This window comes from Zeugodacus cucurbitae, chromosome 4 (genome assembly GCF_028554725.1).
Source record: "Zeugodacus cucurbitae isolate PBARC_wt_2022May chromosome 4, idZeuCucr1.2, whole genome shotgun sequence".
NCBI lineage: Eukaryota > Metazoa > Arthropoda > Insecta > Diptera > Tephritidae > Zeugodacus > Zeugodacus cucurbitae.
The window spans coordinates 43,432,373-43,460,074 of NC_071669.1; the positions used below are offsets into that span (position 1 = coordinate 43,432,373).

The 27,702-nt window shown below is 35.4% G+C and overlaps 5 protein-coding genes and 1 long non-coding RNA gene across 7 annotated transcripts in view; 4 read left to right on the top strand and 2 right to left on the bottom strand.

Annotated features, from left to right (window-relative positions):
* Positions 1–9,205, top strand: part of LOC105221161 (GTPase-activating protein) — a 28,576-nt gene extending 19,371 nt beyond the window's left edge. Inside the window, exons 3-6 of the mRNA XM_011197912.3 lie at positions 170–1,965; positions 2,037–2,320; positions 3,142–3,340; positions 5,736–9,205. Of these exons, the coding sequence (XP_011196214.1) occupies positions 170–1,965; positions 2,037–2,320; positions 3,142–3,340; positions 5,736–6,485 (3,029 nt within the window). The 3' untranslated portion in view covers positions 6,486–9,205. The remainder of the gene's footprint in view (positions 1–169; positions 1,966–2,036; positions 2,321–3,141; positions 3,341–5,735) is intronic.
* A 2,963-nt stretch (positions 9,206–12,168) lies between these two features.
* Positions 12,169–15,707, top strand: LOC105221160 (myotubularin-related protein 9). 2 transcript variants are annotated; one of them, XM_054229473.1, is made up of 9 exons: positions 12,169–12,580; positions 12,632–12,871; positions 13,139–13,389; positions 13,457–13,730; positions 14,105–14,351; positions 14,409–14,637; positions 14,696–15,108; positions 15,176–15,273; positions 15,331–15,707. In XM_054229473.1, exons 2-9 carry the CDS (start codon positions 12,725–12,727, stop codon positions 15,397–15,399), a joined length of 1,728 nt encoding a protein of 575 aa, XP_054085448.1. In that variant the 5' UTR covers positions 12,169–12,580; positions 12,632–12,724; the 3' UTR covers positions 15,400–15,707. The 2 variants fall into 2 exon arrangements, with proteins under 2 accessions (XP_054085448.1, XP_011196212.1); XM_011197910.3 differs by having other exon boundaries at positions 12,169–12,871.
* Positions 15,708–17,073: 1,366 nt separating this feature from the next.
* On the bottom strand, positions 17,074–20,116 carry LOC105221159 (protein Pixie). Its single transcript, XM_011197909.3, has 7 exons — positions 19,962–20,116; positions 19,392–19,605; positions 18,725–19,335; positions 18,466–18,661; positions 17,885–18,405; positions 17,590–17,824; positions 17,074–17,508 (listed from the first exon to the last, which is right to left on the bottom strand). The coding sequence occupies exons 2-7, from the start codon at positions 19,602–19,604 to the stop codon at positions 17,449–17,451; spliced, it is 1,836 nt and encodes a 611-aa protein (XP_011196211.1). The 5' UTR covers position 19,605; positions 19,962–20,116; the 3' UTR covers positions 17,074–17,448.
* A 194-nt stretch (positions 20,117–20,310) lies between these two features.
* LOC105221157 (signal recognition particle subunit SRP68) lies at positions 20,311–22,499 on the top strand. The gene is made up of 4 exons (XM_011197906.3): positions 20,311–20,501; positions 20,626–20,975; positions 21,033–21,695; positions 21,762–22,499. The coding sequence occupies exons 1-4, from the start codon at positions 20,405–20,407 to the stop codon at positions 22,455–22,457; spliced, it is 1,806 nt and encodes a 601-aa protein (XP_011196208.1). The 5' UTR covers positions 20,311–20,404; the 3' UTR covers positions 22,458–22,499.
* A 141-nt stretch (positions 22,500–22,640) lies between these two features.
* LOC105221158 (uncharacterized) lies at positions 22,641–26,959 on the bottom strand. The gene is made up of 4 exons (XM_011197908.3): positions 26,029–26,959; positions 23,887–24,176; positions 23,426–23,815; positions 22,641–23,354 (listed from the first exon to the last, which is right to left on the bottom strand). Exons 1-4 carry the CDS (start codon positions 26,222–26,224, stop codon positions 22,923–22,925), a joined length of 1,308 nt encoding a protein of 435 aa, XP_011196210.1. The 5' UTR covers positions 26,225–26,959; the 3' UTR covers positions 22,641–22,922.
* On the top strand, positions 24,558–26,531 carry LOC128921539 (uncharacterized). The gene is made up of 2 exons (XR_008470979.1): positions 24,558–24,929; positions 24,999–26,531. It is a non-coding gene; the product is annotated as an uncharacterized LOC128921539 (long non-coding RNA).
* Positions 26,960–27,702: the final 743 nt, after the last annotated feature.

Genomic DNA, 27,702 nt, shown 5'->3' on the forward strand with positions numbered 1-27,702 from the left:
AATTGGAATTTCCTTAATGATAAACAAATCTCTACAAATTTTATTGTGTTCGAAATCGAAAGTGTTGGTGAAATCAACAACCGATTTGCACATTCATGTTAAACTACATCATCATCACTTTTATAATAATAACAAATACTAAAGTGTTTATGTTTTTTAATTCTTCCAGGAGAAGCCAAGAACCTGAGCAGTCGCAATGCGGCCAACACCAGTTGCAGCACACAAGGCGTACGTGATGTATACTGCACAATCGCACTGGATCAGGAGGAAATCTGTCGCACACCTACCATCGAACGCACATTGGCGCCGTTTTTTGGCGAGGAGTATCAATTCAAAATACCACGACGCTTCCGTTATCTCTCCATATACGTGTGGGATCGTGATCGACATATGAAACAAGACAAACCAATTGGGAAGATAGCGATCAAACGCGAAGAACTGCATATGTACAATCACAAGGATAATTGGTTTGCATTGCGGCCGGTCGATTCGGATTCCGAGGTGCAGGGTATGGCGCACATTGAGGTGCAATATGAGGAGGTGCAACCGCCCGTACATGAGCAACGTATCAATTTAATACGACCCAGCGAATATGATCGCAGTGACATCATCGAAGATATTAGCCATCATCATCAGCATCAAGCGCATCTGAACGATTACAAAGAGAATAGTGAACTGAGTAATATACAGCGTGGTTCCTTGAAATCACGCGGCCTCTTTGGCACACATAACGAACACAGTACGAATTGGAAAAATGTGATGGCCATGCGGCATGCACGTGTTGCGGTCCGTTGTTTGGAATGTGTTGATTTGGCTAAAAAGAATGGTACTTGTGATCCGTATGTTATATTTACAGCGACTTATACGAACAAACGACAAGTGACGAGACGCACAAAAGTGCGTGAGAAGACCGTTAATCCGGAATACGATGAGACGGTGTACTTTGATCTCTGTATTGATGCTGATAATTCGACAACAAAGTCGATTTCCTCACATCATGATGCCAGTACAACGAACTCCAATAAGGGTTATACTATTTATCCGCTAGGCGGTGCTGATCTCTGTGAGATTTCCGTTGCTTTGTGGCACAATTCGGCGGGCATGGCGGATAAAGTGTTCCTCGGTGAAGTGAAAATACCCATTTCAAGTAAGCAACAACAAATCGTCGCCCAACAATCCGCCTGGTATTTTTTACAACCACGCTCAGCCAGTACAACGAATCGTTCGTTGTCGTCCACACCGCGTTCATGCGCTACCCCACCTGGTACACGACTCAGTTGCGACAGCACGATCGGTACGTTACGCCTGAAATTACTTTACACCGCCGATCATGTCTTCCCGCTGGCGACCTATGATGACCTAATGAACCTGCTATTAGAGTCGGTCGATCAACGACCTATCACAGTGTCCGCCGTCTCTATACTAGGTGAACTAGTGTCGTGTAAGACGGATATGGCGCAACCATTGGTGCGACTCTTCACACACACCGGACGCATTGCATCGATTATCAAAGCTTTGGCCGACTATGAAATTTCAAATCTCACAGACCCTACGACTATTTTTCGCGGCAATACGCTTGTTTCCAAGATGATGGACGAGGCTATGCGACTGTCTGGTCTGCCTTATCTACATCAGACGCTACGTCCGGTGCTCGCGCAAATACTGGCGGAAAAGAAACCCTGCGAAATCGATCCATCCAAAGTAAAGGATCGTTCAGCAGTCGATACAAATTTGAATCACCTGCAAGTTTATGTTGAACGTGTATTCGATGCAATTACGAAGAGTGCGGAACGCTGTCCGAAGGTGCTCTGTCAGATATTTCACGACCTACGCGAATGTGCTGGCCGACATTTCCCACGTAATCATGAAGTGCGATACTCAGTGGTATCGGGTTTCATATTTTTACGTTTCTTCGCACCAGCCATACTAGGTCCAAAGTTGTTCGACTTGACGTCAGAACCACTAGTAAGTACTTACATACATTGGCTGGCACTTGGCTTTTTATTTATTAGTTAATTATTATCTTATCTTTATAGGATCATCAAACGAATCGCACGTTAACGCTAATTTCGAAAACGATACAATCTCTGGGGAATTTGGTGAGTTCACGTTCATCACAACAGCCAAACAAAGAAGAGTACACCGGTCAGCTGTATAAGCGGTTCTACACGGAGAAACATGTGACGGCAGTTAAACACTTTTTGGAGGTGATTTCAACGCCCGGTGAGGATTGTGGACTGCAAGGAGATTCAGCCAATATATTGTTGCCAGTTGTGTGCCCTGCAGATGGTACACTCGAACCAGTATTACTTAAAGAGGGGTAAGTTTCGTAATTTGTTAAAGAATATTAAGTTTAAAGCTTATGGTCAATTGCTGGCATTTTTTAATCTATAAATATATATCAAATTTCGCTTTGTTCTTTTATCTTTGGGAAATATAAACACATTTGCACTACCACCACCATTTCAACGCAACCAACGCAAAATCATTGCTAACATCCACCATAAATTCATGTGAAATGTATTGCCAACTTAACTAACACATTTACTAACATAGCGATGGGTAAGGATTATTCAAGTTATTTGCATGCATTTTATTAGAGTTGGTTCGTCAATTATATTTTTGTATTTTTTTATAATACTATGCGTATTTTGATTTTGTTATTTTTTATTATTATTTTGTTGTTTATTTTATAATTTATTAATAATAATATATATATATTTTTTTTTATTAATAAACTCGTAATTTCAAAGTTAACTAAAGAAATCAACCACGTTAATTGGTGAACGAACATATTTAAGTTTAATTTTCGTAATTGTGAATGTTAATTTTGTAATTGTAATTGTAATTGAAATTTGTAATTTGTAATTGGTCTTAAACATGGAAGATTTTAACTTTAATAATTTAAAATATTACTTATTTTTTTTTTTATTTTATATATTTTAATTTTTATAGGGTATTTGTTTTTGTTATTATTTTCTAATTTTATTATAATTATTTTTTTTTAATTTAAATTTCTTCTGTCGATTTTGCATTTTCTATTTTTCTATATAACATATTACACCGCACACGTGTATATACGCACCTAAATGCATATTTTATCACTAACCATTATGCTCACGTACACTTTTGCACATGCAGGATGATGACGAAATATCCACAGGGCCGTAAACGATTCGGCCGTCGGCGTTTCAAGCAGCGTTACTTTCGTCTAACCACAAAAACCCTCAGCTATGCCAAATCAAAGGGCAAACAACCCATCTGTGATATACCATTGTCGGAGATTGAGCGCGTCGAGCAGCTGAATGAGAAGAGTTTTAAAATGCAAAACTGTTTTAAGGTGAGTAAAATGCAGTACATACATTTATATAAAATAAATTAATGAAAATCACCAAAGTGTAAGTGGTCCAATAACAAATCCATATTGAATACACACAATGCTCACATATTATGGATGGCATATACTCGCATGTAGACATATTCATTCGCGCTGTGCTGTAATTACGCGTAATTGCAAAGCCATTTATAGTTCACAATGTCACAACGCCATTGCTGTTAGGCTTTGATGTTTGCCAGTTAATATTGTCAACGCCAACTTATTGCATTTCGCGAATTCCAAATCGCGCTTAAAAGTGTCTTGTGCAAACCACTTCAATTTGCACTCACTTGTGGGCGCCATACAAACGCTTTTACACACATAATATAATTGTTGGCTGTATTGTTTGGACTAGCATTGGCGGTTGATTTCTTTTACAATTACTCAGACGCTCATAGGCGGTATTGCCTATTTTGCTGTTAATTGGCATTTCGTATTATTATTAAATAATTAAAAATATGCTTGTGACACTTAATGGGTGTGACTTGTAATAAAAAAAAACATGAAATTCAGCATAAATAAAATTATATGTAGATTTACATAAAAAAAAAATACTAAAAAACCCACAGAGCAAATATTTTCTTCGATATTAGCATTTGAATAGCAACAGTGTGGCAGTAATTCTCACAACGCATAATACAATTGCTGCTTTAGAAATCTAAAATGCGCGGAAATCAAAATTTCCCTTTTGCTTTTTATAAAGTTCATAATACACTTTCTGTATATTTTTGTATTATACTTACGCAAATATCTGTATAATTATGCACTAGTGCGTGCGCTGTATTGTTAAAAATAAATTTACACGCAAAATTGTTTGCGTAAACTCTCATTTTCCTGAATTACCCACAATTTCACCTATTTTCCATGCTCGAACAATGCCACCCCATCCATTGGTTTGGCAAGTTTTTACTTTTCTTCGAATGAAATGCAGATTTACATAAATTCTTTGCTATAATTAAAAGTGTGCATTGTTTCGCGTGTCTCCCACACATTTGTTATCTTTCTTGTGTGGCAAGCGAACATAATTTCTGTGCCGATTATACATACCTAGATATTGTAGCTGCATGCACATCTTCATTCATGACCATCAATATGAAATACATTACATATAAGAGAAATATATATTAACATAATTTCAACGCCCACAGTGAAGTAGTTCACCACTTCAACACAACACACTCACACACCTGTGGAAACTTGCATTTAAATAAATAAATATTATTTACGTTAACTTGCTCTTCTGCAACACACTAGTACCAGCAGAATTCGTCGGCACATTGAAGACACACTATACACGGTGAAATCATCGCTTGGCATCTGGCACTACGGTTTTGAAGGCGAATTATGTTGCACATTGTGTTATTGTTTTAAACAGTAGTGTGTAAAACATATATGTATATGTGCAATGCATTTTTATTCATAGAACTGTTTTTGCAATAGTTATTGCAACAATAAAAAACGCAACATAATGAGCATCGCGTTTCACACGAAACAAATTCAATAGTGTTTTTTTACTGTTTATACTACTATTGTGAAGAAGCTGTAAAAATTCGAATATAATACTAGTAGCAATAGCAAGCGAATCCGATATTTATATGCCAGCTTTTATGTTTGTCTTTAGTTCCCTTATGTTTTACATTATCATGTAAATATGTATATCTTGCCACATGCTGCCTTCCGTGCCATTAACACTTTCCCCGGTAAAAAAAAAACTTTCGTTGAATAATTACTATATATTTATGTAAAATTGTTTAGTAGAGACAGAATTCAATTGAGATTTCGTAATTTCTAAACCATAATCAAACTCTTGAATTGGCAATATAACTCGAAGTTTTTTTGAGGGTTATGGTGACTAGAGTTAGGGAAGTTCAACTATATTTATTTAGAGATATTTGACTTTTTAGTGCTACATATTTTACAATAAGAAATATAGATAAATGTAGAGCCAAAAATGTTAAAAATTTTCTGAAAATTAAATATAAATTCTCCCACATTTTTTCCTCATGCAATGCATGCAAATGTTCAGACCTCTGCAACGTGCTAATTATTTATTGCACTACAGAAATTAATCGTTTTACTTTGACGCCATATGCTTGTCCCAGTTCACAACAATTTGTGTGCACATTATTAGCTTTTGTTCAAATTGTTGCCACATATTGTTGTACCACAATTAACTATTAATGTCTCAACATCCTAAAGCGCGTGCAAATATGCTGCTGCGCTATTTTATGTTTTTATATAGATACTAGGACATGAAATAGGGAAATTTGTTTTTCATAAAAACACATTCTATTAGTATACATCTTTTTTAAATTCAATTACGAGTATTTTATTAAAATTATTTTATTTTCCCTTGCAGATCATACGTAAGGAGCGTTCGCTTATTATACAGGCAACCAATTGTGTGGAGGAGCGCGAATGGATCGATTTGTTGCACAAGATCTGCCTTACCAATTCCATCCGCCTGCAGTATTTCCATCCGTCCGCCTTTGTGAACGGCATATACAGTTGTTGTTCGCGTTCGGACGAGAACGCACCCGGCTGTCGCACTGTCTCCGCCGAAGCGATCAATTACTTTCAAATGGATCTTGTCACCTCACTCGATCCTGCGCTCGATCTGCAACGCATACATACGTTGATTATGTCTCATATGACCCAACTGGTGGCACCGCTGGATCCGATTGCCTTCCATCATTTGCAGCAGGGTCACAATCCACTTGGTCCCACCGCATTGGCGTTGCAACAAACGCCAGCCGCTTATGCGGAATTTCAAAATACAATCGAACAACTGCGCAAAGTGGCATATGCCATTGATCGCGATCACCGCAACTACAAAGCGGGCATAGCGCGTGAGCTGAAGTATGGCAGTCGACAGGCACCGATTGGTGATGACAACTATTTGCATATGATGCATGCGGCCGGTCACTTCAATCTGCAGCAACACCAGCAGCAGCAGCAGCAGCAACAACATCAACAGCAGCAACAACACCAACACCAGCAGCACCAACAACAAGTGATATTGCATACACAACAACAACAGCAGCAGCAGCAACCGCAAGTTTTGCCACAAATGCAACACGTGCGCGCATATCCATATCAGCTGAAATAGCTGATGCAATGAAAAACGTTGTGCGTGGAGCCGACTTTTCAGTGTTAGAAAATAGCAGTTAGTGTAGTTGTAATATACATATGTGTAGTAGAAGATAGTTAAGAAGCGCTTCGCTTGGGACGTTATGTACCTAAACACTTGAAAAGCAATAGGTACTTACTTACCAAACACAATTTATTTATGTCAAATGGCAGCTATAGGTGGGCACGACGCTCATTTCTTTGTTTTTTTTTTTTTTTTAAATATGAAACTCAATTATTAATGCGTCTGATAATCGTAATAGTGTTGATTTGGACATCAGCCCATAAGCTGCTGCATTCTGGTACAAGTTATATCGTGTAACTTACCCACTTCCCAGAAATGTAACATAAATACCAAGCAACCAATACTACAAGCAAAAGTTCAAATTCTGTGTAAAAAATTATGTTCTAAATATTTTTATTATATATACATACATAATTGCGTAAATCTATTTAACAAATACTTACTTTGTACGAATTATTATTAATATACATACTAAAATATTAGCATTCGTATTCGCATGCGTATGTACGTGTGAGACTATTTATTTTATACAAACGCTATTATATAAATATATATATATATATATATACCTACTTATTATTATATAATTGTATACAAATTTTAAGTGAAATTAAGCAAGAGTATGTAACTGCGAGCGTTAGTTCTAAATTAAACGCTTTGTAGTGTGTGTTTGTAGATATACTTATAGATACATATATATATTTACATATATATTATACTTGTACTACCTATACGAGTACGTAGTGAAATAAGCTGATTTATTTATAAACCTAACTTAAAACTCTGGCTTAACATACACCTTGCGCCTCGATTCACAGAGGTCAACAGTGCATTGTTGAAACAGTTAAGAAATGAACTCCAATTTACTGCATTATATGCATGCTCCAAGCTAAAAAAATGAAATGAAATGAAATTTGTTCTGTATAAAGCGCTTTAGTGTAATAACTGTTGAACTAGAGAAAGAAAGCGATAAATGAAATGTAACTACATATGAATAACTGACATTATACAAGTACTTTACACATACGTGTAGCGAAATTGTATATAATTGTAAAGAATTAAGTAATTTTAGAGTAACTTAATGAACAACTAAACACTGCAACAACTCTATGCATAATAATATTCTGCAAATAAGCTTTACTTTTCAGTGTTTATTTTCAAAACTTGAAAGAAAAAAAGTGTGAAATGTTGAAAGAATTCTTATGCAAATTTGTTATACTACATAACTTTACTTAATACATAGCATACATTGTAAATGAATTGTAACATAATTATTAAACTATTTGTTATTTATTTCGACTGTTTCTAAATTATTAACTACTTCATTACTTAATGTTACTTCTTTAATTTATAAACATCTACAGTATCTATGTTACTATTGGATAGCATAAACGTTTCCAATATATTAAATATATAGTTTATTCAGAGGCATTTAGTTATATGCTTAAAGACTGAATGTGGTTGCAAAAGTCAATGCAGATTGTAAATACGAAACAGACAATTGTGAATGCTTATTTGCAGAAAGTATATGGAAAGTATATGGAATAAGAATAGCAACAGGTTTCTACAATATTTTTCGCACACTATATGCAATTGCTACACAGCATTTCACTAATTGTTAAATTAAAAGCAAGAAATGCAGTAGATGAAACTAAAAACATTTTTCATTTATTATTAACAAAATGAATGAAACCCCGCTTATGACATCTAACAAATGTTATTGCAAGAAAGCATTAAGTCTAGCGCACACTTAATTTATATACATACAATCATACATTTGAAAAATCAGTAATCTCATTTCATTCACATACACATTTTGAAGAAAAAAATTTAAATAACTGCATATAATATATAATCTGTTAATTTTTCCTTTTTCTGAACTAATTAATTAAAACTGTAGTCCACTTGTTGCCGTTCATTGTACTTCCAATGGTAAATAATTCGTAGTTTCTAGTATGTTTTCTTCTCTTTATTAAGCTCCTTTGAAAAACACTGTCTTCCCATTTGTGTCTTCGCATTGTAATTATTTGTTTTTTCCGTACATCGAATTTTATTAGTTCATTTTCAGTTTTCATTTAAACAAAAGCATTCCAAGCATGCTACACATTTTCATTTTCTTTTGAATTAAAACATAAATATATTTATAGAGTAATAAAAAAATGAATATTTCATTTTATTCAATTGTAAATTTTGATTTCGCTTAATTATTTTTAAGATTGTATATACATTAATGTCGGTCGCATTTATTATTAACATTGACAACGATTGAATACATACAAACATACATGCATACGAATACTACATAACTAATGTGTAGAAAAAAGGGGCGCCATACATTAGCGTTTATACTTAAGCATTTCTCGATTAATCATTTGTTCGTTTCATATAAAACTTTAGCATTAAGTTACTCGTTTATTATTTAATTATTTGAATTAGTTAATTTCTGTCTAATTACTTTCAGTTCATGTAAATTATTACCGAATAAGCAAGTTTTGCTTTTTACTATTACAATTATAATTATAATTAAATATCCATTATTATTATTATTATTATTATTATTATTATATTAAAGCAACATTTTGTATTAATTTAAACTATTTTTAAGTTTGTAATCGGTACAAAATTTTTTTATTAAAGAAACTTCCAACTTGGCATTTATGACTAGTAAGAACGAATACGCATTTTGTTTTATTTTCAACAGTAATAATTACTAAGTAATTTATTGTGCATTTGGCTTACATTCGCTGGTCTTTTTTATACATGTACAAGTACTTATTTTGTGGCATGTGATGTTTTCCACATTTTCTGCACTATAAACTCATTGTGATTCCAATTTATTAAAAATATTTTTAAACCCTCTTAAATGGTTTTCGTAGCACTTAAATGAAAGCCACACATACATACATATAGCAAGTAATTTCTGAGTGGTAACCATTATAGAAAATTATAAAAGTTTACAAGGTCTACAGTTTTTACATGTAAGCATCCCCTTACAAAACTTATGTATAACAAAAAATTAGTGAAAATTTGCAAAACAATCGATAAAAAATACACACTATTTCTAAAAGTAGCTGCAAGAAATTAGATCTATTGAAGAAAATAAATGCATAAAATTTACCTAAACTATTTATTTACAAAACGAATTTGAGGTAAGTTAGAGGTTTGTTATTGTTTTTAAATTAATATATAATATAATAGATATAACCTGTTGAAAACTAGTAAAGTAAGGAAAAATATTATATCTCACAAACTGTCCGATTTGAGTTATTCGAAATAGAGTTGAACTTCCATAACTCGAAGTCCATCGAACTCTTGATTTGGCAATAGAAGTCAACTTCCATACAAATTTCCTTCCACTACTCGAAGTCTCTCTAAGTCTATGTTTTTGTGTGGATTATGGTGATTCCATATACAATAATTGAATGATTTCCAAAACCACTTTGAAAATCTTGTCGCCGAAATTACCGATCGGCTGTAACCGAACAACTAGAACTCTCCAAGTTCCTTGATATCGAACATGAGGAACTCACCGAAAATATCGGTAAATCTCTTAGATATTTTAATTTAATTTAGATGGAATCTATTTCTTCTCATAGTGTGTCTCTTTTCCCAAAAAAATTGTGGGCTATATTCCGCATATATCGGTTAATATGTGATATGTCTTAGCCAAATAAATTGAGCATATAGTCTTGAATATAGTGTACTTTGGAGGTGAAAATTAGGGAAATCGATTCAGGAATTATCTCAGCCCTCATATACTATATGAATAATTCGTCATTCATCCGTTATCGGATGTGAAGAAGGAGTTGTATATCCGCGCCGCGCTAATATATAGCGGTATATGTCTAACTGGATAGCGAAATGTTGCCCGATCAGGATTTGGTCCAATGACATATCTTTAAAACATGTAAGTCGTCGGCCAAAATTTTGGATCATTTGCCAAGTTTGCGCCACGGAAATTTACTCTACATGCCGTTATGGAAGCATTTTATAGTTTGAAACAGTATTATCGGCTGTTATTTAAGTATTTCGTATATTTTATAACAAAACTAGTGGTCGGGCCACGCATTGCTGTGGGTAAGGTATATGAATGTTAAATTCTATTCGGGTTAACTATTTGATAAAGTGGAATTATTTAGAGAGTAACTAATTATTTAACTACTTTCCAAGTTTTCCGTCAGCTTTAGTGGCTTGCGATAAATATAGTGGAACTTCTCTAACTCGAATCACCATAATCCACAAAAAAACTTCGAGTTAGAGAGACTTCAAGTTATAGAAATTTTCATTAAAACATACATTTTTCAAAGAGCTGTAAAATATAGATTTACCCACAGTTTTAGTTATTTACTTCGCAAAAAAATTTATTAAAATTCATTAAAACATGTATTCTGTATTTTTGTTCGTTGAACTTTGCTATTGTTTGGCTCTTGACGTCTATATCCCATTCCTTTGTTACATGATTTATGAAATCCATTAGAGTAATATCATATTTTTGTTCTCCTCCATACGAATATAGGGACTCTTTAAAACTGTGCCTCGATAGTAAAATTTAAAATTTTATTAATTTTAAATTTTATTAATTTTAAATTTTGTATGGAATTTTACTTCTATTGCCAATTTAAGAGTTCGGGTTATGGAGAACTTCGAGTTATGGAAGGAAATTTGTATGGGATTTGATTTCTAAATGCTATTGCCAATACAAAAGTTCGAGTTATAGAGATCTTCAATTTATAGAAGTTCGAGTTATGGAAATTCCACTGTATACCAAAACTCACTCTTCTCGCCGATTTATCAAACTATTAATTCCGTACTTAGATCATGTGTTCCTAATTTTATTACTTACATTGCATTTTTGTTATATCCCTTTTTGTTTAACTACTATTTTTAGTCGTTGAAGAGTATATGTATTTGGATATCCAGATCAAATTATCGCTTGACCAAATGACCGACCCGACAGACGGATGTTGAGCTGTGACCACGTCCACTTACCTAAAATTGTGTAAATCCTAATGTCCTTATGTGTTGTGAATATCTGTTGCATAACTTATTTTTATTTTTACTTTTTGCATTTGTCAGGTTTTGCCTATCTATTATTATTAAGATATCTAGATTCCAATTCAAATTTTCGCTTGACCGAAAGGTCGAATGGGCAGTCGGATGGACATTGCGATTATAATTTGAAATATAAACTATCCTATCTTTTAAGTTAGACCAAACTGCAGACTTGTGCAAAATTTCATTAAAATCGGTTCATTAGTTTAGACGTCAATCCCGGAAAAACAATGTAGCATGAAGTTTTTATATATGTACATATGTAAATAGATTTATGCTTTTAACGTATTTATTACTTAAGGTGTTTCCAAAAATTTAAGGATTAGCATTGCGGAGTGGTTTATTCATTTTATTGAAAATGAAAGTTATAAAACACATTAGAATGAGAAATTTTAAATTTTCATAAATATCTACATACATATAAACAATTTATAGAATAAGTTATTTTCAAATTCCGTACGTACTGTAGTAAACAAATACTTCAAAAGTAACGGACTTTACTATTTTTTAGCTAAGCGCTAAGCTTTAAGTTCTTTATACCAATAAACGTCAAACGTCAAGCTTTTGTCAGACAGATTTTTTGTTTGACTTTTGCATTTGGCAAAACAAAAGAAAACTGCCAGACACATCCAGTTCGCCCGTCGATTCTTATCATATTTTCTCTGAAAAATATTGTGTAAATCAGAACAGAATATGGCGTGAAATTTCTTAAAAAATAAATATTGCTAAAAGTGTCTTACGTGGTGTTACTGTTTAATTATTGCATTGCAAACAATAACAGCTGAAAAGTGAGAAAAAATAAACAAAAAACAATATCAACAAAGTGCCGAGTGTCACCCGCCCCCACTAAAACTAAATGAGTAACTTGTACACAAAACTAAAGCAAAGGCAATTAATGGTGCGGTAGATTTTTCTATCAATCGAGCCTGCCATTGCGCTACTGCATCGTAATACACCATTTTCACAAACTATACTGAAATAATGGACACGTTCGAAATGTGAATGTGAATAGCTAATTGAATCAGTCTCTGAAAATAATTGTTTTTCAGCATTCACACACACATTTGTACACCAAAGTTCAGCGCTATAAATCGCCAGTGACCTGGAAAGCATAATAACATAAACTTGACAATCGCATAAATATGGAGTTCGCTGATCTCATCAAAACGCCAAAGCTGGACGGTGTGTTCTTACATGACCATCTGCATGCAACAGTTGAGGGAACACTCTGTATCACAGGTCATCATCTGTTGTTAAGCGCCAGGCAGGAAAATAGCCAAGAGTTATGGGTAAGCAAATGGTGAACATAAATATGTACTTATGTAGGCAAACAAAATCATTGAACAAGCACTGAAATGGAAATATAATGGGACCGTGTAAATTTTTTTGTTGCGGCTTTTAAAGTGCCATTCCCCGCTGTACGTACCATATTTAATTAGTTCAATCAGGCGAACTGTTTACTTTAAAATTAGCATTTGCCATGTCAATAGCTTTGACTAAACATGAAGCACATACACACGCCCCAATATACAACTTATCTTCTTGTTCATTAACAGTTGCTGCACAAAAATATCGACTGTGTGGAGAAAAAGCCAGTTATGGTACAAAACATGGTGATGGGCGGCATCATAACGCTGAAGTGCAAAGATTTACGCATCATTTCACTGGAGATTAAATATGCTAAGGAATATTTTAATGTAGCAGCGTCGCTAGAGGCACTCAGCTCGTTACACAATGCTGAACTCGAATATCCATTTTTCTATCGACCAATGTATACTATACTCGAGGACGGATTCACTATGTTCCGGTAAATACAAAAAACTTGCTTGCTCCTCTTTATGATTATCTTTTCATATTTCCTTTGCTTGTTAAAGCCCCGAACTAGAATTTGCGAAACTAATTTCCGGTGTAGCCTGCAATCTGCACAATGGTAATGAGAATTGCAATGTAAGCGGTGGGGCAGTAACTGGCGCTGTTGGTGGCTGCGAATGGCGTATCACGACAGTCAATAAGGATTTTAGTGTGTGCCCAACGTATGGCACTGCACTTATTGTGCCTAAAACTATTACGGACGAACAAATTGTGCAATCGGCTGCATTCAGAGATGGCGGTCGATTTCCGGTGCTCAGCTATCGGCATGAAAACGGGGTGAGTGGCATGACTACATGGTAATTATTGATGTGAGTAGACACGAAAATATTTAATTTAATCTTCTCAATGTATGTGAGTGTGTCTGGCTTTATCGTCAACGATAACATTAACACATAAAATATTTACATTTACTTAATTAAACTAATCTACATATGAGTAAGATATCAATTAATGCTCATCCATGTATGCACTTACATATGTATTCACGTTTGAATGTTATTGCGTTTACGCATAAATATGAGCTATTGCTAAAGGTCATGTTGATATTGTTTAAGTACTATAGAAAAAACAGTCGCCTATATTGATACGGCTAACTAACTTATTGAATATAATTAAACTAGTATTTATTATTTTTATTTTTATATTTTCAGGCTACGTTAATGCGCAGCTCGCAGCCCGTGTCCATACAAGGTATTAAACGTTGTCGTGCCGACGAAGCGATACTTAACGTTGTGTTGGGACGCAGTAAAAAGGGCTTCATTGTGGACACTTGGGGCAAGGGTAAATCGAACACTGAAACAGATCAACACTACTCTCAATGGAAGAAAGTGAATCGTGCTATTGGCAATGTGTCGGCGCCTTCAGCAATTTTAGATAGTTACGCAAAACTGATTGATGGTATTATGACATATTCCTATATGCTGTCTCTATATTATATTATCTTCCCAATTACAGCATGCAATGATGTGACGTGTTCCGCGGACAAATGGTTGTCACGCTTAGAGGCATGCGGCTGGTTAAGTCTCGTGCTGAATTCATTGAACGCTGCTTGCGTCGTTGCGCAATGCCTAGATCAGGAAGGCAGTCCGGTGTTGGTGCATGGCTCCAAAGGTTTGGACTCCACACTAATTGTAACCTCACTGGTGCAGATAATACTTAATCCTGACTGCCGCACAGTGCGCGGGTAAGGCCTGTAATTTTAGTGTCAAATCAATTATACTCAAAACTTCATTTTCAATTAGCATACAAGCTTTAATTGAACGGGAATGGATACAGGCCGGTCATCCGTTTGCATCACGTCATCGCTATGGCTGCTACACGCCCGCAGCAAATCGGCCGAAGAACTCTGGTGCCACATTTGTGCTGTTTCTCGATTGTATTTACCAGCTGTACACACAGTTCCCCTGCAGCTTCGAGTTTAGCCTTCAAATGCTGATTTTACTCTACGAGCACAGTTACTTCTCGCAATATGGCACATTTTTGTGTGATTCCGAACGTGAGCGTCACGAGTTGGGTGTGCATACGCGCACCACTAGTTTGTGGTCTTACTTAAACCGACCAGATGTGCTGAAAAACATGCTCAACCCATTGTACGAACCGAATTCAAGCGTCATTTGGCCGAGTGTGGCACCGATCTCATTGGAATTGTGGAGCGGTAATAATACTAATTTCGCTAAAAGTTGCTTTCAAATACTTATACATTTTTCCCCCCGAAATGCTAGAGCTCTATCTGCGTTGGACCATTGAACAGAAAAATAGCACAAAAACCATACAGCAAATACAAGAACTGGTCATGCAGGAAAAGGAACTGCGCGCGAAAGTAAGAGAATTCATGTAGATTTATAGTTAGAGATTCTTATGTATGTACCTTTCGCAGGCAATACGTCTACGGAAGCAGGCTTCAGATCTGAGTAATGAAATGGAGGATCTCATGATATCCGATTGATCGCTGCAGCCGCTGGAAAACAAATCTACGCCAGTTAACATAGAGCAAGTGAATATTTACAAAGGAAAAAATAAGAAAACATAAACTAATCTATGAAATACGCAGTTCAAATTTTTAACTTTGCTCTCTAAGTGTCTCTCTCTAGAAATATACTATGATAATGTATTCGAATAATCTCCAGGCGCTGTAGGCACCGTACGGCACAGTGGTGTGAACACTTGTAAATTGAGTCAATTTTTGGCGCATTTTTATTGTAATTTAATATAAGTTAATAATTAAGCTAATAATAAACGAAAATCAAAACTTAATTCCGTTTTGGAGGAATATTGCAAGAGAACAATAAATATGATGGTTTAGCATGAATGTACATACATACATACATACATACTTATATATATATATATATATGTATATTTATTAAAAGCACTGAAAACAAATGAAAAGCTTCTCAAAAATCGCATTTTATTAAAAAAAAATTAAATTAAAGTTAACAATTGGTCGTTTGTGTTGAATTGTTTTTCATTAGCAAAACAATGAAATACTTTAAGAGGTTAGGTGGGTTTCAAAGGCTAAAAACTAGGGTATTTTTTCAATGTTTTTAAATATATACAATCATATTAATTTAAACAGTTTAGCGTATCAAGGATACATATTTAAACAGTATTTTGTGAAATTTTTATTTATAAATTTCGAAAACTCAGGCTCAGCCGTTCGCACCTCATCTCCAATGACATGTCCACAAAAAAAGGTTCTACCGTGGGCATCAAACTCATGACTGGTTCATCTAAAAACATGGATAAATCTAGTTAATGAACGAAGAAAAAAATAAAATATTGAAATTGGAGCTTTTGACAGAATTTAAACAGAAAAACTCACTTTTTCGGTTAAATTATCGGCATATATTGGCTCAAAAAAGATATAGTTACAATAAATGTATTAAAAATCTTCGTTCACTAACTAGATAATGTTATTCCAAAGATGTGTACAAAATTCGTACAAAATCGCTTCAAAATGTTTTGAGTTATCGTGTCCACCGACTTGCAAATTTGGGTTTTGGGATAAATGCCTTTAAAATTTAACATTCATACTGACGTTGCCTGATAGGCGGATCTTCCAAATGGTATATCTCTTAGAAAATTTGTGGGATTTATTTGATATTTGAAACCCACCTAACACCTTAATTAACATTGCGGTAATAATCCGATTCGATTGATGATAAAAAGATCGAAAAAAATCAAACTTCATACTTTTTACGATCTTTGAGAACGACCATTAATCTTAATTAATCTTTGCCTTCTATTTAATATGTAACGGAAACTACCAATTTGTTGAAACATCTACAAATATGAAAATGAATATTGAGAAACGCTTGCATTTTATTTGCAAATTAACTTTGCGTATGCGTGGCGGCAGAAACTGCACGAATATGCGTTAGAATATTTGAAAAGTATTACAAGTAAAGAAACAAAAAACATGTTAGATAGTATTGAAGTCTCAATAAAAATTTGAATGTAATTTAATATGCTGTGAATTGAGTGTCAATTTAATGCGCTAATTAAAAATAATTTTGTTATTTATAAATAAATAACGGGAAATATGTGTGTGAGGTCCCAAGGTAGAAGGGAATCAAATGACCACATACGTTGGATCCAACCCAATCAAATTGCTGCAACATTTACGCATCTTGTCGGCCTTTAGTTCGCTCTTGTAAATAATTTATTTTTCTATTACAAAATTTCCCTTGATTTTACTATTGTTGAAAAATTGTACAAAATAGTTCGTAACACAAAATTCTGTAATGCTCTCAGAATATAGATAACATTACAAGACAAAGTTATAATCAAGCAAAAAAACAATACAGAAATAGAAATGCGCACTTAAAATAATCCCACATTTGGTTGAGTTGAGCTATGTTTGTTTGTTTCGCTATTTGTTTTTGTAAAGTTTACAAACTGTTGAATGCAAAAAAATATTCATGTCTAACAATATACGGTTCCGAGTGCAACTGCGAAGTATTTCCATTGGCTGTTATTTATATAATGTATCTGTTTAATTGCCGGCATCATCCTCGAGGAAGAAGAATTGACCGGAACGTTTTTGTTCAGTATCCTGCAATTGAAAAATATACATAAATCAAGACTTGCACATACATATAAGAGTGTGGTGTGTATATGAAATTAGTTTACGTACCTTGACAGAGTTGTTTTTGTTAATGCGTGGTCTGAAGTTGTTGGGATCTCGGCGGAAAGTAATACCTAACAGTTCCAAGAAACGATTCATGCCATTTAACAAAGATTGCGGTGAGAAAGCAGTTGTCTTCACTGAGGGTTGACCTTCGAGCACAATAACGCGATCTGCCAGGTAAGTAGCCATTATGAAATCGTGCTCTACGACGAAACCGGTGCGTTTCGCATGTAGAATGAATCTATAGAAAAATATAGAGACGTGAACTCAATGTAGAATGAAAAATAATTAGTTCACCTACCTCTTAATGACTTTAGCGGCTACTAAACGTTGTTCAGAGTCCAGATAGGCGGATGGTTCATCGATCAGATACACATCGGCTGGTTTACCCAGACACAGCACTAAAGCCACACGTTGCAATTCACCACCAGACAAATTCTGTACTTCTTGATCCATAATTTCCTCGATTTTCATCGGTTTCATAACGTCCGCAATAAATTGCGGATGTACGTAGGCGTCACGAATTTTGTCGTGCAACAAATGACGCACCAAGTTTTGGAACTTTGGTGAAATTTTCTGTGGCTTGTACGAAATATTCAAAACTGGTAGATCGACCTCATCGTCTGGTTGCAAATTACCAGCCAGCATTCTAATAAATGTCGTCTTGCCAGTACCGTTTTCCCCCAATAGCACAAGAATTTCCGAATCACTGAAATGACCTTGCTCCACGGTCAGTTCAAATTTACCCAATGTCTTTTTCATGGCAGGATACACATAGTGGTTCATACGTTTAATTTCTTCCTCAGTAGCCGATTCAGACACCTAGAATTTAACATTTCTTTTTATAACAAGGAATAACAGCCAATAATCAGTCGCATTTACCTTAAAAGTCAAAGACTCAGTACGGAAACGCATGTTTTCGGTAGGCACGAAACCGTCAAGGAAAATGTTAATGCCTTCACGCACTGAGAAAGGCATAGTAACCACGCCATAAACACCGGGTACACCGTACAGACAGCAAATGAAATCCGAAAGGTAATCCAAGACTGACAAATCGTGCTCCACCACAATAATGAACCTGCATTGTATATAATATATTAATATCTCTACTTTCACATGAAATACATATATATTTGTTTACTTTGTTGGATGCAATAAATGTCTGATGGTTAAAGCAGCGTTTAGACGTTGTTTGACATCCAAATAAGATGATGGTTCATCAAACATGAAAATATCACCATCCTGGATGCACACCATGGCAATCGCAAAACGTTGCAGTTCTCCACCAGATAACTGTGCTATATCACGATCTCGTATATGCAGCAAATCTAACATTTGACAAATTTCGTGTTGGTTTTTACGTTCATCTTTTTTGTCGAGTAGTTCCGCAACAGCACCACGTACCGCTTTAGGTATCTGATCAACATATTGCGGTTTCACAAGCGCTTTTAAATTGTCTTCTAATATTTTTGTGAAATAATTCTGCAATTCTGAACCACGGAAATAAGCGAGAATTTCCGTCCAGTCAGGTGGATCGCCATATCTTCCAAGATTAGGTTTTTGTTTGCCAGCGAGAATCTTTAAAGCAGTCGACTTGCCAATACCGTTTTGACCAACCAATCCAAGCACTTCGCCAGGTCGTGGGATTGGTAGACGATGAAGCTTGAAGGAATTTTTGCCGTAACGATGAGTTGTATGCTTTTCCAAATTGCTGGGTACATTAATAATGGTGATGGCCTCAAATGGACATTTCTGTAATAAATAAAATTTTAAGAAGTGTTGCAAAAATGAGAAATTGATAATTTTACCTTAACACAAATACCGCAACCGATACAAAGTTCTTCTGAAAGAGAAGCTATCTTGGATGTAGGCGTGACTTCAATGCAAAGCTTTCCCATACGCACGACAGGACATGATTTCTTGCATTCCTGACGGCAACGCTTTGGTTTGCATTTATCATCGCTAACTATAGCAATACGCGTCTGCTTATCCGTCTCTTCGTGATCTTTTCTGCGCGACATGCTAATAAAATAAGATATACACTTATTATAACAATTTGAAAAGTGAAAACGTGTTTTCTTCAAGTTAAATGCACATTGACAACGAAGCAATCTACTCTCACTTCTTCTGCCCGTCCCCCCACAAAATGTATGAATAACTATTGATACACGCGTATTTACAATTCAGCCTGGTTGGCATTGCATTCACAAGACAGACAGACACACCACTATCATGGTCAACTAAGGCACCCAAAATATAACCTCAATTTTATTTACTACACTGAATTATAGTTTATTCGATGTACAACACACATTAACTCTCTTATTTTCAGTTTATTTGTAAACTAATATCACTTATAAAATATTTACTTGTAATACCTTAAAGATTAAAAAATTTACTAAATACGGCGATCTAAACACCTCGCCAAGAAAATTTCAAAAGGGAATGTCAAAATGCAAATGTCATTTAAGAGAGCTGCATTACCCACACCTACTGGTCGTTATGGCAGTTATTTTAAATAATTCAATATATTAATATTATTATTTTTGCAAACTAAAATCTATATGTTCTCAAATAATCGAATTTATAAAAAGATTTACTGTAATAATTATTTTTCACAGAAATTTTAAATTTCATTAAAGTTTTGCAAAAATTAATGTGGAAATGCGCATGAAGCTTCGCTATGTGAAACACATGATTTGAAATGTTGTCAAAAATCGATGACGTTTTGACATTTGACATTACAGCCCACAATTGTATTTCGTTTTTATCATTCGAACCAAAATTAACACGTCTTAAAATTGTTATTTTAATTGAAAAAATGGTCGAAGAAACCCCTAATGCTGAAAATGTTGAGAAAAGTGAAGCAGAGCAGGCTCCTCCGCCACCGGAACCCGTTAAAGTGTTCACAGTAGAAAGTAAGAAACGAAAACTGCATTCCATCAGCCACTACCCTTAACCTAGAAATGCAAACTGCATTTTAATTTGAGTCGATACTTTCACTTATTTGTTGTGTAAAATATGTACGTTTTCGCATTATAGTTCTACATATGGTGAAAGATGCTCAACAACAACATGGTTTGAGACATGGTGACTATCAACGTTACCGTGGTTACTGCACCCGTCGCATTCGTCGTCTCAGGAAAGCCTTGAAGTATCCTCAGGGCGACAAGCGTCACTTCAAACGAAAAGATGTGACTTTGGCTCAGCTGACAGGAAAACGCGCAGATGAACGGTTCATACATATTCCTTTGATAAGCGCTGAACGTGCATGGGCGTATGCAATGCAGCTGAAACAAGAAGCAAACACGGAGCCAAGAAAACGTTTTCATTTGATAAACAAGCTTCGTAGAGCATGTTTCTATGCTTTACAATTACAAGAGTTGTGCAATGTAAGTTTGTTTGTTTATTTACTTTGTATAATTTTTCATATATAATTTTCATTAAAGTCTGAAGCATTTGACGCGCGCACTAAGTTGGAATGTGAAGCGTATGTTGCTTGGATGCATGGTTCACTGCACTTTGAATTGCAATTATGGGGTTCTGCTCTAGAGCATTTGAAACGAGCTCAAGTAGTTTACGAAAATTTGGCCAAGGCTTTGCCCGAGGATGAACAAGAACTATATCGAGCTAAAGTGAACGAATTCACGCCTAATCTTCGTTATTGTGCTTATAATATTGGTGGTGGTGGTGGAACCAATAAGATAGATGATTTGCTTGAATTACGTGCGCAAGGATTATTGGAGAATCTGGACCTCTTGGTTAGTCAAACCAAAGTGGAGAGTAGTGAAGGTTTGCAAACCATCGAATGGCGCAGTCGTAAGGTTACTGTACGTCCAGAAAAAGTTCGCCTCTTTTTGCTCAGTATACAAGAAGTCGATAAGTCGTTAGAAAAGACTACTAAATTAGACTCGAAGATCGAATTGATTGAACGTATTTTGATGGATTGCAAGGACGCTATACAAGCAGTTAAAGAAGAAATTAAACAAGATCCGAAATTGCGCTCACTAACCACAGGTCAGACTGTGACTGGAGTGCAATATCTACTGGCATATTTATCATATATACGGCACAGTCGCACTTTGCAACGCAATCTCTGTCTTGTAGAGCAGGTGAGTCTTGCAGAAAATATATCACAAACTAAATTGATAAATTACAATAATTTTATTACCCTCTAGGCTCAATCTAATTTCGATGATCCAAATCAAAAGTCACAAATTGTTGGCGAAGGCAAGCGTGTACGCTCTCAGGATCTCGCCCGTTTATACGAGATTATTTTGCAAAATGTAACTGAAATGCTACAAATTCAAGGTATGGAAGACGACGCTGCTTACCAAGCCGAAATGGAAAACTTGGCACTTACATTTAAAGCATTCCGTTGCTATTACATCGCACTAACACTAATTGATATGAAAAAGTGGAAAGAAGCTGTTGCTCTTTACGAACGTTCATCTAAATACGCCAATGAAGCACTAAGTGGTAAACTCAGTGATGAATTCAAGTTAACCGATGATTTGAAGAAACTCGTCTCGACCATTGACGGTTGTAAATTTTCTGCGCACGCATACAGTGTGCTCGAAAATGATATCTCCGACGATGCGGTTTCCACATCCAAGTCTCAAAAATCCACAAAACCACTATACGAGCGCTTGTCGCAGTACAAGGAAGACCAGTCTCTGCACACCAAAACGCCAAATGTGTTCAAGATGACACCCGAAATGGAGGCAATCGCATGCAAACCACTCTTCTTCGATTTGGCGATTGGGCATATTGAACTACCACCACTGGATGACAAATTGCAGTCGCCAGGCAACAAAGGCGCGTCGATTTCCGGTTTTGTGAAGGGATTTTTGGGTTGGGGTGGCAAGAAATGAGGCGCCTGCGGGGTAACAACATTTTTTTTAATGCAGCAAACATCATTCACCATCTACTTAGTTAATTTCGAAAACGAACGAAATATTTCATGCTTGTCCACACAGTTAGCGGAATTGAATTCAGAAGTAAAGTTGTGAACAAATTATAATTGAGAATTGCATTTCGTATATGGTGGAACAAGCCAATTGGGACAGTTAATTTTGAGTGCCGGTAATTGTTTTTTTTTTATAAATTGTTTTTATTTAATTTTTTGATTCTTTTTCGGAATCAACCATAAACTTTTTTAAAGTGAATTGTGAAATAAAACATTGGTTCTTATATATACACGGTATATTTAAAAAAATATATGCATTTTATTTCGCGACATTTTGGTAACCACTCTAATCACATGCCTTTGTCAGCTACTTAACGTAAATAATTGTTGCTAAATTTAACTAAATGCATATGTGCAAGTGTGCATTCAACTATTTTTCTAACCATGAACCAAAGTAGCCGTTTTGATGAAACTCCAGCGCAAGATCCTTTATTCTGGAATGATACTCGTCGGTTAATTTTTGTGTAACTTTTATTTCGTTGGCATTTGGTACGGCTTCACTGATGGCATCTAAATTTGGTATATTATTCGGATCGAATGTAACTGCAGGCAATACCCACATGGATATGGCTAAGCCGTACAGCGCATGTGCTGTGAACTCTTTAATAATATTTTCCAGTGAAAATGTCTCTCTAATTGAGGCTAAATGCTCACGAGAATCTAAGAGTTGTTCCAAACGAGTATGCAGCGCGTGGCGGTATGTTTCCAGCAAACGATTCGTATGTGCATCACGCAGTTCGCGTTTCGTGCTGGTAAACATAAAATGAAGGATGTCGAATATGAACGAAGTATAACGCATTGCCTGCAAGTAACAACAAAATATGCAACAAAAACAACAAGTGTTACAAGAAACACTTTGGTAGAATACTGCACCTGCAAATCGAAGAATTTCACCGCCTTCGGTGCTTGACCGGCGCTGCCATCCTCCATGTTGGACATAAACATGATGTTATTGACATACAAATCACCATGACACATTACACTAACACAATCGCTGGCATTTTTAATACTATGCATAATTTTCTGATACAACTCAGTTTTCAGTTGCTCTATCACACAGATTGAATCGGAAAGACTGCCATCAACGTTGGATTCGCGTAGACTTTTCAACGATTCCTCTATTGAAGACGTGAGTAAATTGCCATAAAAGCTTTCCGCTTCAGCACAATACACAATTTCATTAACTTTGCTATAGCGTTCGCGAAAATTGCTATCGTCCAAATGCTTAGCCGCTATTGATGTAGCATGTAACTTGGCGAGTTCCTGCAATGAGTGGGAACAAATTTTGTGTATAATTTTGTTAGGAGAGGTTTATACATGCACATATAACTTGCCTTCATCACTATTTCACAATGGTGTAGGTCGAAGGGCACCAAACGATTTGGCATGCGATAGCCGAGTCGCTTCAAATCCTCCAACGCTATGAGCTCGCCTTTCTTGTCCGTGCCGGCATAATAGCATTGTGGGAATACTGTGTCGCCGTTGATGAAATATTTCTCTAAGGCTGGTATCACATGTGTATAGGCGTTTATTTCGTTGTAAAATGCTTCGTCACAGCGAAACAGCAGGCGGCGCGATTGACTTAAAATTTGTCTTTTAACTATGAAACTAAAATGCGGTTCACCTGAAACATCAATTAAATACTTATTTAATGGAAATCTAGAGGAATGTAAAAATTTATTTAATTGAAATTTAGCAATATGATTAAAACTGAGTTCCGAAAGACTCATTTGAAGAAGGCACAATATTTTTGTTAATGTTTCTAAGACCACACATAAGTTTATTAGTATTTTTTCTTGCCATTTATGACCATTACCAATCTATTATCCAATATTAAACAATCCAAAAAATCAAATATTGAAAATATTTGCTTTTCTGCGAATCCGGATGTGAAGGCGACATGCACACTGATGCACAGCTGATTTTTGTTTACATATTTGCAAGAAACATAAATAAAACAGCAGCGAAACGAATAGTGCCTATCAAATGTATGTATGTGCTTTCATACACATGCACTTAAATATAAAATAAATAACATTTTTACGTTTGCGCAAATGACCTTCGTGAGCGAGATTAGAAATAAATTGGAGAGCATTCGTACGTGAAAGAGATGCGATGAGCGCACATTCAAAGTGAGAAGATTTTTCCGTTTAGATCGCGCAGATAGCATGGTGGGGGCGTTCTAGTGCACTTCTAACGTTTTCTTTTCCGTTCGTACGTGTATGTGAGACATCTGTGATAGCGCAGACGAGACGAGACGAATTGACGTTGCGCAAGGTCATTGCGTTAAATGCAAAATGCAAATTGGCGTTGTCTAGAGACAACAAATGAAGATAAAACTATTTTGTGAAGAATTTTATGTTCCAGGTGTTAAAATGTATAAAATAAAAAATTTTTTATATATGCATATAATATATTTACAAAAAAAAATTATAATTTTCCTTAGATTTTCTATTGGACATTATAAGCTGCGACGGATAGAGTAGCTACTCGGGTTACACAGAGTGCAATGTACATGTTTATCAAATGAAGTTTACATAATGCAATTATAATAAATATAATTGTGTATCAGTAAAAGTGTATAGTTAATTGCATTTTGCAATGTAAAAAATATATATAATTTTATTATGACACAACTAAGTAATTACGAATATCTTTAAATGAATGCCTAGTAAAATTTCTATTAATAACGTATTTATCGTGTTTATATTGGATAATGAAGTTATGTGAAATTTCATATACACTAATTTATTAGTAATTATACAATTAAGTCAAGCTAAAGTTGATTCTAGAAATAACTCAGTATTACCTAAAGAAATTATTCTCTTTATACAATAATAATCACTTCAAGGTATGGACCGATTTCATCCATTTCTGGTACTGAACGCCAATATGCTACGGAAACACCCCCATTTAAATTCAAATTGATCCTTCATCCTCAGTTTATATATAAAATAGAAAGGATCGAAGTAAGTATTTTGGTCGACAGCGGGCTTTACTAGCCCATATTCGTTTTGGTAAAGCAAATTACATAGGTATGGTAAAAACAATGTTTGCTCACGAATGCTCAAAAGTCTGCTAAGCAATTTCCGATATTTAATTGTTTTCTTTCAGCCAAAAAATCTATTCCCAAATAATTCGGAGGAAATAGTTGAGAATTCTTGGCTGGATATAATTCCGGGTCTGTTGTGGTTATTATGCGGATATTTATTTATTCTGTATATGAGGTTAGGAGAGGATACGGATCGAAAGTCAATGCATTACTTGATCCTAATATTTTTTATAAAGAAAATCTCTATTATTTTATGTTTCGAATAGTTTAGTTTAATTTAGATTTTCCAGCTTTTATCACTAAAAATTAGTAATTTTTTGTTTTTGGAATGTTCAAAATTTAGTTTCAGTAGTGAAGGCGTTGTGGTCAATTTGATATAAAATCACTAAACATTCTTTCAAGCAATTCCAAATACTTATATCACCTTTACGCTGCGCCACGCCGCTGTCAAATTCATGCGTGCTTACTTCTATACGTTTAACTACCGACATGTAATTGTCTCCCAGACTGCTGCCTGCCGAACAGCGCCAATATTTCACCTCGAAGGGTATCACTTTTCTTAAAGCCACATAATTGCACAAAGTTTCCACATCCTCGCCGTATTCATTGACTTCGTCCATTGTCACACACGCGTTTGCACATAAAATCCACCGGAAGTTCAACAAAAGGAGTAGGTACTTTATTCGAAATCAGTTTTACGTAGCTACCGTTACAACAGACGTACGAAACGTTCTTTGGCTTTCCACCGAATGTCAGCGTAGAAATCGAAGTGTTCCACAGCTTTCACTGCCGTTAAAAAGGTGATAAGACGTCGATTTCCGCAAAGCGCAGCGGAATGCACGAACACACGCACACGCATGCACATATGGGCGCACTCATGCGAACTGCTGCAGTTGTAAAATTCTAGCTGAGCTCATAGTTTTCATGGCAACATAATTAAAAATAAAAAAACACGAAAACAAATACAAATACAAAAAAAATCCAAAACTATGAGAAAACTCGTGCGATGATTTTCACTCATTTAAGGGACCAGCTAAACATGTACTTATGTACATATGGTATGTGCGATCTTCAGCACTGGTATTCTCACATGTGTTGGCATGTGCTGCAGTAAGCGTGCCACCACCGTACCGTTACTTTTGGTAGTAACCCGGTGACATAATTTTCACTTCACTTTTGTTTATCAACAATTCATTTTATTTAATTTTTGCGGTGACACAACTAAAACCACGCACGCTGCACTTATTCGTAACGGTGTAAACTGTAGTACAGCAAAAAAAAAAGAAAGCAATAATGAAATGCTCTAAAAATCTGCAAACATTCTGTTTGAGCCAAACGCCGAGTGAGAACTAAATTCTCAAGCGCCGGATGCGTGTGCGGCCAACTCGAGCCGCCTCGTGATGCAGTCACGCTAGGCAATAACTGTAAGTGCAAACACAAGTGTGCGTGAGTATGTATGTGTGTGTGTTCGTTTGAGTGTGTCGTTGACGGCGTCGGCGCCACTGCCGGGAAGGCAACTGCCTTGGCGCTAGCCTAAGTGCGACCGGTTCATATTTATTTTGCTTTGCATTTTTCCGAATGCAGTTTTCTGCTACATCTCTCGTGTGCAACGAAAGCATAGAACGAGCATGTGTTTGGTAAAGCCGGCAGCTTAGCTGCATAGGCACGACCAGAAGTGCACCCCAAAACAAATGTCAACTAGTTGCGATTGCACATTAGAGCTCAAGGACAACATGACGTATGAGTAATTTTGATAGTTTGCCAATGTCACCGTTAATGTACGCAGCTTATGAGCCTTTCAATTATTACACTGTGCAACAAAGTTGAATTTTGTCGAGAGTTTGAAAAAATTAAAACTTCTTATTCTTATTCTGAGAACTCTATTTGTTTATGATTTTAGAACTTTGAAGATTGTATTACTTACGTACAAATTATCTTCTTATCATATTATTATAAAGTAATTTCTTTAATTTTTGTGGGTAGCGTTTCTGTATCCAAATCCAAAATATCAAAAAATATTTATCATCTTATATCTGTTTTAAGTATAAAAATATAAATAAGAAATGCATTCTGTAATTCACTTTTATTTATTTATTTT

Excerpts from the sequence above, each read along its gene's own strand:
- LOC105221160 (XM_011197910.3), top strand. The coding sequence starts at position 12,725 with ATGGAGTTCGCTGATCTCATCAAAACGCCAAAGCTGGACGGTGTGTTC. Across the intron at positions 12,872-13,138 it reads AAAATAGCCAAGAGTTATGG|TTGCTGCACAAAAATATCGA; the intron begins GTAAGCAAATGG and ends GTTCATTAACAG. Across the intron at positions 13,731-14,104 it reads GCTATCGGCATGAAAACGGG|GCTACGTTAATGCGCAGCTC; the intron begins GTGAGTGGCATG and ends TTATATTTTCAG.
- LOC105221159 (XM_011197909.3), bottom strand. The coding sequence starts at position 19,604 with ATGTCGCGCAGAAAAGATCACGAAGAGACGGATAAGCAGACGCGTATT. Across the intron at positions 18,662-18,724 it reads CATTTATTGCATCCAACAAA|GTTCATTATTGTGGTGGAGC; the intron begins GTAAACAAATAT and ends TATACAATGCAG. Across the intron at positions 18,406-18,465 it reads CTGAGTCTTTGACTTTTAAG|GTGTCTGAATCGGCTACTGA; the intron begins GTAAATGCGACT and ends GTTAAATTCTAG.
- LOC105221157 (XM_011197906.3), top strand. The coding sequence starts at position 20,405 with ATGGTCGAAGAAACCCCTAATGCTGAAAATGTTGAGAAAAGTGAAGCA. Across the intron at positions 20,502-20,625 it reads TAAAGTGTTCACAGTAGAAA|TTCTACATATGGTGAAAGAT; the intron begins GTAAGAAACGAA and ends TTCGCATTATAG. Across the intron at positions 21,696-21,761 it reads ATCTCTGTCTTGTAGAGCAG|GCTCAATCTAATTTCGATGA; the intron begins GTGAGTCTTGCA and ends ATTACCCTCTAG.
- LOC105221158 (XM_011197908.3), bottom strand. The coding sequence starts at position 26,224 with ATGGACGAAGTCAATGAATACGGCGAGGATGTGGAAACTTTGTGCAAT. Across the intron at positions 24,177-26,028 it reads CGGCGTGGCGCAGCGTAAAG|GTGAACCGCATTTTAGTTTC; the intron begins GTGATATAAGTA and ends TTGATGTTTCAG. Across the intron at positions 23,816-23,886 it reads ATTGTGAAATAGTGATGAAG|GAACTCGCCAAGTTACATGC; the intron begins GCAAGTTATATG and ends CACTCATTGCAG.